The sequence below is a fragment of the Calliphora vicina genome, chromosome X (assembly GCF_958450345.1).
Source record: "Calliphora vicina chromosome X, idCalVici1.1, whole genome shotgun sequence".
Lineage (NCBI taxonomy): Eukaryota > Metazoa > Arthropoda > Insecta > Diptera > Calliphoridae > Calliphora > Calliphora vicina.
In genome coordinates, this window is record NC_088785.1 from 5,212,622 (window position 1) to 5,224,510 (window position 11,889).

Sequence of the window (11,889 nt, forward strand, 5' to 3'; positions counted from 1 at the left end):
GTATGTTTAAAGTTGAACTAAACTCATGTTTTATTCATACCTAATCACTACTGGGATCAGTTTCTTTCTTTTTTTTCGTTTGTTACCTTTTGGTTTGGGAACCAATAACTCAATGAAGCTCATTTAATTTGTATTAATAAATACTCAATATATTTAAATTTTTTGTACTTATTTATATATTTTTATTTATGATTACTGCTTTGTAATATATATATGGGGCATTTCATGTCAAGTGAACCAACTTTTGAAATCGATGTCTTCCGATCGGGATGAAATTTGCACCAAGGTTAGCTCTATTGGATAGTAAAGTCAAAAATTTTATGTTTTGAGTTACAAAATATTTATTTTGATAGATATCACACTCGCATCCCACTAAGCGACCAAGTAGGTGTTCAAGGAAAATATCTAAACTTTATTTTAAGAAAAAAAAAAAAAGAGGACGTATTTTAAAAAAAAGTCAAAAAAGTTTTTGATTTCGGAAAAAAAATATTAAAAATTTTTTATTTTTTTTTTAAATATTTTTTTTCGAAAGATCGAAGAAATAGCTATCTATACTATTTGGGACACATTTTGCTAAGAACAATAGGTAATAAGTTACATGGATAAGAAAAAACCCCTGTTTGACCAAATTGTCAAAATTTTACCCCCTATAACTCAGAGAGTTCTCGACCGATGTTGTTGAAAAATTGTGTCTGAGTTACTATCCAATAGAGCTAACCTTGGTGCAAATTTCATCCCGATCGGAAGACATCGATTTCAAAAGTTGGTTCACTTGACATGAAATGCCCCATATATTTATTGACCAAGAATGGCTTTTTATATTACTATGAATAAAATAAATAAAAATAATGCAACTTAAAATCAGTTTCGTAACAATACGATAAAAACTCACATTCGTTTTAGTTTTGTTGCGCACAACACTCATTCTTCAATGTGTATAATTATATAGAGTACAAGCGAAGGAATTTTACAGCATTGATGAGTGAATTGAAGAATGTGGTTTAATCAAGACGACAAATTAATACATATGTGCATACTACAAAACCGATCAGTGCTAAGCTGAAAACGCTCTGTACAATGAGCAGCCTTTGGAAGAGTTACAACAATAATCTTAAATGATACTCTATTACGGGAGTTAATCTATCGAGCCACAAGTTACATAGCTTTGGCCGATTTTCATTTCACCACTGAAACCCGAAAAACTATGTTAACTTTATCTTTCGCTATAATTAAGTTATATTAGAGAAGATGGTTTAGATATATAAAATAATGATTTCATTAAAATCTTCGATCATGAAAATAATTGAAATCACTTGATTTGTGATTTTTGTTTTGGATTTTATGAGAAATAAATAATTAAAGCAAATTTTTCTAATATAAAATATTGTATTATAGGTTCATCGGAAAAAGCAAGATGTGACTTTTTAACTGAAGCTTCTATAATGGGACAGTTTGATCACCCGAATGTTATTTATTTACAAGGAGTAGTGACTCGCTCAAATCCAGTTATGATTATAACTGAGTATATGGAAAATGGTAGCCTCGATACATTTTTACGTGTCAATGACGGAAAATTCCAAACCCTACAATTGATAGTGATGTTGCGTGGTATTTCCAGTGGCATGGCATATTTAAGTGACATGAATTATGTTCATCGTGATTTGGCCGCCCGCAATGTGCTCGTTAATTCTCAGCTTATATGCAAGATTGCAGATTTTGGACTTTCAAGAGAAATTGAAAATGCAAGCGATGCTTATACCACAAGGGTATAATATTAAATCAAAGTTTTAAATAGTGTAAACACATTAATTTTTATATTTCTCACGATCTTTAAGGGCGGAAAAATACCAGTACGTTGGACTGCGCCTGAAGCTATAGCATTTAGAAAATTCACATCTGCGTCTGACGTTTGGTCATATGGCGTCGTTTTGTGGGAGGTTATGTCTTATGGCGAACGACCTTATTGGAATTGGTCTAACCAGGTAATTATTATAATTTATACATTTCATATACATCGCTTTATGCTTAATTATGTTTTATTTTAATTTAAAGGACGTTATAAAGAGCATTGAAAAAGGATATCGCTTGCCAGCACCAATGGATTGTCCGGAAGCTTTATATCAACTCATGTTAGATTGTTGGCAAAAACAGCGCACTCACCGCCCGTCATTTGCAAGCATAGTTTCCACATTAGACAATTTAGCTAGACAACCGCAGGCTTTATTGACCACACGTATATCACCCGAAAACGATGGCACCCACATTATAGATGGTCAACGGGGCCATAACATATTTATTAGCACAGACATGTGGTTGGAAAATATAAAAATGTCTAGATATTCACAGCATTTCAAAGAAGCTAATTTGGTGACGGCTCAGCAGGTAAACAAATTATTATTTTAGGAAGACCCATATACACTGAATCAATTAAGTCTCCGTACAGAAACACTTTTAATATAAACTAGCAATTTATGGTCACTTTTCAATACATATTTAAAATTTTTTTTAATTAATTTTATAAAAAAAATTTATAAACTAGAAATCAACATAAAAAAATACAAACATTTTCATTTAAATCATAAAAAATACATAAATTCAATAATTGTACTAAAAGTATCACCAAAGAAGTCTCCGTACAGTTGACCGTTTTAAGGTAAGGAACCCCAATATGAAAATTAATTGCATTTACTATGTGGTAGGCCCTCCTTGCTGAGCAATTGCAGCATTTAAATGGAATGGACCAGCTTTGTTGTTGTCAGGGAATGCAAAAATTAGAAAATTTCAATGGATAGAAATAAAATTATTATTTACCTGCAAAATGAAGGAAAAAGTCTAAATGAAATCAATGATATTGTAAAAAGACCACGCTCTTCCATTCAGTACGTTATTCAACAGTGCAAAAAAACCGGAACAATGGCAAATAAACCAAGAAATCACCGTCCAAGAAAACTAGACCACCACTTAGAGAGAAGAATTGTACGATTTGTAGAAGGTAATCCAAAAATTAGCGCATGTATAATTGCGGGAAACTTGAAAACTAGTGATGAACCTACACTGTAAGAAACGCTCTTAAACTATATACAATGGTCGGGTAAGCCGTAAGAAGCCGCTTGTTCGAAAAGTGAACATGAGAAAGAGATTGGATTACGCTTTGAGCTTATTGATAAAGATTTTTTTTTTAACCGAATTTTTTTTTTAGCGATGAAAGTAAATTTAATATTTTCGGTTCTAATGGAAGAAAAATGGTATGGAAAACCCCAAATACTGAAATGGATCCGAAGCATTTAACGCTAACCGTAAAGCATGGAGGAGGTAACGTAATTGGTTGGAGTTGCATGGCTTCATCTGGGGTGGAAAAACTTATTTTTATTGAAAAGACGATGGATAAATATGCATACCTCAATATATTAAAAGAAAACTTAAAACAAAGTGATGCAAAAATTATGGTTGGGACGTTTGTATTGCTTCCAATAAGACAACGATCCCAAACACACCTCTGGATTAGTAAAGGAATGTCTTATTTATAATGTTCCTAAGCAATTAAATCGCCCAGCTGAGTCACCTGATCTCAACCCGATTGAGCATCTATGGAATCACTTGGAAATAAATATTCGGCAGCACAATATATCGAGTAAAGATCAGCTAAAGGCGTTATAATGGAAGAGTGGTATAAAATAGATTTCCTAACAACAACAAAGCTGGTCCATTCCATGCACTGCCATTTAAATGCTGCAATTGCTCAGAAAGGAGGACTTACCACATATTAAATGCAATTAATTTTAATATTGGGGTTCCTTGCCTTAAAACGGTCAACTGTACGGAGACTTTTTTGGTGATACTTTTAGTACAATTATTGAATTTATGCAAATTTTTATGTTTTTAATGAAAATGTTTGTATTTTTTTATGTTTATTTTTTAGTTTATAAAATTTTTTATAAAATTAATTAAAACAAATTTTAAATATGTATTGAAAAGTGAGCATAAATTGCTTGTTTATATTACAAGTATTTCTGTACGGAGACTTAATTGATTCAGTGTAAATCAAACGAGTTTGACCCTCTTAGAGCTGAAAAATTATGTTCCACATGTTTTCCACCCGAAATTAATAAAGTGTGGCAATATATAATAAGGTTTATTTAAAAAAATTAATATTTTTAATAAGAATCACTAATTTTTGATCATTTACTTCATCATAAAATTTTAGAAAACTTTCAGTCGCGATCTTCATTTTAAAAAATAATTTCTCACAATGTTTGTCATAAATCTTGCCATTGCAGATTGTTCTCAAATATTTTTTTTTAATCAAAACTTAGATTTTTTTAATTTTATAAAATTTCTCTTTTAACTGAGATAAATCAAAAATGCATGTTTTTCAGGTCATACAAATTTTTGTTTTCATTATGTGTTATAAACATGAATATTTGTATGAATATATTATTGTAGATATACAATGATAATAATAGTGCAAAATTGCGCTAAGCCACAAAAATCTCAATATTAGATAACTTAAATAACCTATTTTTTAGTCAGTGCTTTCTTAAAAGCTTTAGACTTTGAAGACTTAATTTATTTTGGTTGAAATGTCGCGCACAAGGCGACTTCATATAAGGCGTACTCGTCAGCCCAGCTGAACATCAGCTGTTTTACCCAAACTGTCAAAATTTGTGTTTGTGTGTTTTTAATGCGTCCACTTTTTTTCTGTTGTTTTATATTCAATTTCTTCTGTTTCTAAACGCTTTTGAACTCATCATCGAACATTTAATCATCCTCCACATGAAATGAAGCAATAAATATAACACTGGTTTGTCCAAGGTGAATTTATATAAGGTGACGACAGAACTACAACATATACAGACACAACAGGTACTTTGTTTTTGTTAAAAGTTAAGTGAACTGTCAAAGTTGCCTGTGGTTGTTTTTGCTTTTGGGTTTGTTGTATTTTTCGCCACAACAAACACAAGTGAATTGACAGTTCACTTGCCTAAACAACTGAATAAAAAAAATAATTAGCTGTTCTTCTGAGGTCACCTTCTATAGATTCGCCTTGGGTTTGTCGTTAAATTCCATTTTGATATTGAATTCGCATTACTTGTGTTTTTTGACAGATTGGGTAAAAAGCAAAAACAAAATGTATGTTATGTTGTTTTTGTATTGTTGTAGGGACGAGTACACCTTATATGAATTCGCCTTGGCCGCGCACTTAGAATATTTTTCTTTAATAATCCAAATGTGGACATATACTCGAAACTTCATTGAAATAAGCGGGTACCAATTAAATCAGGCGAACTTTCAGTTAAAGGCGAATTATTAAAACAAAAATTATAGAGACCGTAAAAATGTAGTTTCCAAAACTTTTCAAATATTTATGTATTATTTATAATATATTGAGATAGATCTTAATATGATACATTAATTTATTTAAAGCTTGAACTGAATACTGAATTTTTTTACCAATCTGTTAATTTTTTTTAGTTTTGGAAGCCCCATATATCTGGCACAAAGTATACAGAGGCGTCACGAAACAGAAAATAATCTCGTTTTCTATTTGTCTTTCTCTTTATAAACTGTCCTTTTCATCGTTTTGTTTTGTTTATTTGTTTGTTTTGATTACATTACTTTGGCTACCGTATTCGCGTTGTGTATAGCGTTTTGCTTTAACACATCACTGATATTATAGTACAAAATATTTGCTATCCCTTTTTAAGAGAACTGCCCTATCATTTGATTTTGAATTTTTGAAACATCAAATTTGGCATCTCTGTATACTTTGTGTATCTGGTACAGTGAAAAGTAGAAGTCTGAAATGTAATATTTTAGATTACAAAAATTCAAAAATTTTTAAAATTCTAATTACATTTAAAATGTTCTAATCATATTTTAATTTTCATCTATTATATTTCTCTATACTTTTCTTCTTAGATCTCAAGATTAACAGCTCAACAATTATCGGATATGGGTATTACTTTAGTAGGACACCAAAAGAAAATTTTACATCAAGCCAGACAGTTAGACACCATAATTTAGCAATTTTATTAACTAAAAAAAGTTTTCTTTAAAACCAATGTTAACACTATTTTGGTCAGCTTACAAAAATTTACCACGCTGCATTTAAAATAAACATTTTGAAATGTTTTTTTTATAATTTAATATTTACAATATATCATTATTTTCAAGGAGTATTACAAATATAACGTACACAAATGTTTTTATACCCTCGTACATACATTTCTTCATTCCGTTAAAATTACCGATTAAGGTTTAAATTAAAACAAACGAAATATAATATTTAATAGAATAATATTTAATGTATACAAAAATTATATTATTTTACCATCATTTCTAATTTGTTAAAATAATTAACTAATTAATCAATTTTTTTAATATTAACGATATATGTATAAGTATTTTTATTTTTTTTTTTAATATATTGTAGTCTTCTACAATACTAAGTAATACTCGTAATACTCCCAACTTTTTCTTGTTTGTGATATTGATTTTTAGCCCTCTATTTGTAATATATACCACTCATATAGGGTAGGGTATATGTATGTATCTCGTATGTGGTAAGTATGCATAAACCGAAACTGGTATTTTTAGTTTTGTATATATCATTTTGTTATAACGTTTTTAGAAACCATCATCATATTCATAACAAATCGAGAAAACTCCTAAAATGACAATGTTTGGAATGTTTGCCTAAATAGTGTTAATATTGTATGTAAATATTATACATAATTTAATTTTTTATCAATAATTTTAAGATTTTTTTAAAGTGTGTAATAATGATTAAAGCAAATGAAAATATATATGATTTGTAGTAGTATGGACCATCAAACAAACTTTATTGATGGTATAAACTACAAAATCATAAAATGAAATTAAAGAAAAACACTGTATGACATTTAATTATGTGAGTATTTATTACATTATGGTACATATATGGTAAGTAGCATAGACTAACATAGACCCGAATCAGCTGTTTTAGCAATTTGGCGGAGGCAAACAAAAAATAATTTACGAAAAATTAACAAAAGAAAATGTATAATAAACCACGGAAGATTTAAAAGTGGGACAAACATATAAAAAAACAATCATATATTTCGTCTCACACACTGATGGATTTTTTACTACATTTATTTTTTCTCTCGCTCTAACATCTCCCTTAATGGCGGAATTGAAAAAATGGTAAAACAAAATGTAAACAAAACCATACGGTTTGAAATTACTTTTTTGACAGCTGTCAATGGTCTCTTATCTGGGTATCTGTGGTAAGTAGTCTTAAAATAACGATTACTAACAAGCAAATCGTCTCCTTAAATGCAAATGGACGTAACTACTAGGGCATTCATTCGACTAATGATCGTTCGATTAATCGAATAATTTCTTACGAATAATTATTCGAACAATTTTATGTAGAATAATCGAATAAAACGAATAAATGTTCATATATATTTAAATTTATTAAATTGCTTAAATTTTTTTATAATTCCAAATTTAAATAAGTAATAATGACTCACAAAAATTGTATTGCTTCTGAAATTCGACAAATAACTAAAGACAAAGGGACTTTCGAAAAAATTACCCGAATTAATGAACGACATAAAGTTCTTAATACTTTTATATTGTATTTGAATTCAGGATCATGTCCAACTAGCTCAAATTTTTTAAAGCATAGCTCCAAAACGGAAACTAAAGGTTTTGCAAGTCAATTGTTTTGTAGATTGTTCGGGAGTTAATCTGATCAGAATATTTCTGTTGAAAATTTAATGATGGACTTTGTTTTCGAATGTTTTTTAACATTATCAATACTTGAATTGTTAACTTTAACGTTATTTTTTGTTTTTCTTTAACAATTAAATATTAAAAAACCTTGATGTCGGTTTTTTCATTCTTTACTTTTTAAAAAAAAAATTAAATTATTCGAATAATTCGATTAATTTTAAACGTGTGATCGAATTATTCGAACAAGTTAAAATCTCATATTCGTTTTATTCGAACAAGAGAAAAATCGAGTAATTCGAATACCCTAGTAACTACACTTTTATTTTTTTGTTTACAGGAGAAGCAAAAAAACCTTATACAATCTACACTGGAGCATATTCCTATAAACGCACTTAATTTTTTTCTGTATTTTTGTTATATCTTTGTTGTTCTCATCCAAAAGCAAAATTTTACTTTTTTAATGAAAGACAACTTAACGGTACTTTTTGAAAGTAAACAAGTTTTTTTTCTTATTCTTGTTGTTTGCGTTAATTATGCGATCAAATGTACTTGGTGCTATTTTAAGTGGAAGATTCGTATAACCGCAGACGTGAAATTTGTTTTTAAAAAAGTTACCAAAAATAAAATATCAATTTTAGTTTTTTTCAACCAAAGGTACGTTTCTAATAGTAACATCTCAATTTACTGCAACTTTTTCTATTTGAATCAATAAATTTCATCACTTTTAAAGATGCCCAAGGGAACTTTTTTGTCCGATCAAGAATTGGACGTAAAATCGATCGTTCGGAAAGTGTGGTGCGAAATTTCTTGAAGAAAGGTCAAAATTACAAAGGGAAATACAAAACTAACAAGAAGACAACTTAATCTAATAAAACAAGAAGCATCCCGCAACAAATTGAATTCCACACAAATAAAGAATAAATTGAATATTCCAGTGACTTCCAAACACGTTGCACACATTTTACGAAACGATGAAAACATAAAATGGAATAAGTCGAAATGTAAACCAATGCTAAAAAAGCACCATAAAGAAAATCGTCTAAAATTCGCAAGAAAATATATGAAATGGACAGATGAGTGGAAAAAAGTAATTTTCTCTGACGAAAAAAATTTAATTTAGACGGTCCTGACTCATACTCATGCTATTGGCACGATTTAAGATCAAAGGATGTTCGGATGTCAAAACGTAATTTCGGTGGTGGCAGTGTTATGTTTTGTTCCGACAAAAATGAATAGTGCGATTCATAACGAACTGTTGGAAGATGCTCTTTTCTCATTTATGGATGAAAAAATGGATGAAGATTGCATATTCCAACAAGATAATACTGCAATCCATGTTTCTAAGCAATCGAAATCTTGGTTTAATGAACATAGCCTTCCTCTGTTGGACTGGCCGGCTTGTAGTCCGGACTTAAACCCAATGGAGAACTTGTGGGAATACATGGCCCGTAAAGTTTATGCAAATAATGCCCAGAGTGAAAGAATAATGACTGTGGCAGAGCTGAAACTATGAATTAAACAAGTCTGGGAGGAAATTGAGTCCAATCTGCCGTATTTTTGAAAAAATCCATAACCAAGGATCATCCACACATTATTAATAATGCTACAGTGGCCCATAAATTAAAGTGTGTTTATAAGAAAATACCCTTAAAAATGGCTGTTAATCTCGAAAATTAAGTAAAAATAAATAAAGTACAAATGAATTTTTTTTGTAAACAATATTTTAAGTGAAGTCTTAACTAATTTAATAAACAAATTTGTAGCCCCCTAAATACGTTCGTGTTTACTTTTTACAATCTTTTTAAAAAAAGTAGTGTGCGTTTATAGGAATATGCACCAGTGTATATATATAAAAGAGTAATGCCATGTTTCCACGGCAGTCTGAATTACTTAATTCGCGTTTTGAATTACGATTGCGAATCAACCTGTTTACACGACAACATTCGTAATTCAGTTTGACATTTATTAATTTCTTCTTCTGTTTACATGTTTTGTTTATTTTGTTTGTTTGGTGCGAATTTTAAATTTGTAATTTGGCAATGGATAAAAAAGGTAAGTAAAAACATAAAATTGTAGCATTATTAATTAAACAAGTATAATTCAATTATTATTTTAATTATTAGAAAAAAGAAAAAGTCCAAGCAAGTGGGACCAGGGCAGCGAGCGGGCTTTATTAGAGGTGTGGACTGAAAGAATGGCAGAGCTGCTACTTCTACAAATGAATTTAACTTTAATCAGACTTTTTATTTCTTTTAATTTATTTATTTAATACAAAAATCTTTTTCTTTTATTTTGTTTTGACATTTTTGTTTGGACAGCTGATTTTGATACATAAATAATCGATAAAAATTAGAGATGACAGTCATTCGTTCGTAATTCAAACTGAATTACGTACGAACAAGGTAATTCGCACTTGAAATTTTGTATGGCGAATCATGTAATTCAGTTCGTAATTGGGGGTTGAATGACGAATGAGAGCGTGAATGACGAATAATGCCGTCGTGTGAACATGGTATAATTCGCACTTGAAATTTTGTATGGCGAATCATGTAATTCAGTTCGTAATTGGGGGTTGAATGACGAATGAGAGCGTGAATGACGAATAATGCCGTCGTGTGAACATGGCATAACGTTACTGACTGAATGACTGACTGATTCATCATCGCACAGCCCAAACCAAAGTAAATAAAGTAACGACAGTACTACAACAAATACAACATTTACAAAAACCACAAGCAATTTTGTTTTTGGTTTAAGGTCTGAGCTGTCAAAGTTGCCTGTTGTTGTTTTTGCTTTTGGGCTTGTTGTATTTTTCGCCACAACAACCACAAGTGAATTGACAGTTCAGACTGAATAAAAAAAAATAGTCAGCTGTTCTACTGAGTCTACTTTATTAATTTACTTTGACCCAAACGACTGAAGCTAGATCGGCGTGAACAAAACAACCTGGAAGTAAAAGAAAACAAATTGAAACAGCTGATTATACGTATGTTGTTGATGTTGTACACAACAACTTTATTTGTGTGTGGTGAATATAACACTGTATATTTGTTATTGTAAAAGTTTGTTGGTTTTTAACAAACCGCAGTGGTGACAAAAATTCTGTATATTTGTTATTGTAAAATAACAAATATACATATACCTTAAAATAAACTAAAAAAACAAACAATGACAAATTATAATTTTTAAATGCATTTACAAAAATTATATCAAGACATACGTACCACATCGTTAAATAAGAATGTAAATAGGATGTTCATGAGTAGCGTTTAGGGCAATGGAAATATTAATTTAGAAAAGAATTGCCAAATTTATAGAAGACAATGGGCATCATACCGGGAAACAGAAACGGGATATAGACTGTCGTAGGAATCGAATGCCATATTAACTTCAATTTGAAAAACTTTTAATTAGGGGATAGGTCCATTTAAACTTTGATGTCATAAACAACTTTTTCATGAAAAATTTAAAATTAGAAAATATACTGACACAATTATACTAGGCGTTGGGCATCATATCTGGGAACGGGCACGATAAGTAGACACCCGTAGGAATCTAATGTCATACAGAGAATGTTTGGAAAAACTTGAACGTGGGGGGTAGGTCCATTTAAACTTTGATGTCATAAAAATTTTTCATAAAAAATTTTAAATTAGAAAAAAAAAATTGCCACAATTATACAAGGCGTTGGGCATCATATCTGGGAACGGGCACGATAAGTGGACACTTGTAGGAATCGAATGGCATAATAACTTCTGTTGCATTCATTTATTAATTTGATTAATTCATGTATAAAAATTCAATCTTTTAAGTCGATTGAGCAATGTCCGTTTGTCTGCCTGTCTGTGTAAAACACGCTCACGTCCAAAATAGGCAAACAAAATTGGTAGACATGCAAAAAGAATGTTTATTGTTCTCCTAAGCAGTTTGGTGTTGAAAATCAGCAAAATCGGTTCAGTGGAAACAAGTTATGAACCAAAGTATGAGAAAACCTAAAAAAAACTTCATAATTTTAACATAGTTTTTGTTATTTGTGCAAATATATTGCAGATAATACCATACAATTTTTCACACGTTATTTTTATGTTAAAGAGACTAACTCTGGCAAAAATTATAAGAATCGTTCCATGATTTCTCCTAGCCCCCATACAAATGTCTTCCCGAAAT

The 11,889-nt window shown here is 30.1% G+C and overlaps 1 protein-coding gene across 4 annotated transcripts in view; it reads left to right on the forward strand.

Moving 5' to 3' along the window:
- Eph (Eph receptor tyrosine kinase) overlaps nt 1–6,906 on the forward strand; it is a 48,828-nt gene extending 41,922 nt beyond the window's left edge. For all 4 annotated transcript variants that reach the window (XM_065514601.1, XM_065514603.1, XM_065514602.1 and 1 more), the window contains 4 exons: nt 1,396–1,766; nt 1,836–1,982; nt 2,053–2,382; nt 5,920–6,906. In XM_065514601.1, coding sequence (XP_065370673.1) covers nt 1,396–1,766; nt 1,836–1,982; nt 2,053–2,382; nt 5,920–6,024 — 953 coding nt within the window. In that variant the 3' untranslated portion in view covers nt 6,025–6,906. The remainder of the gene's footprint in view (nt 1–1,395; nt 1,767–1,835; nt 1,983–2,052; nt 2,383–5,919) is intronic.
- Nucleotides 6,907–11,889: the final 4,983 nt, after the last annotated feature.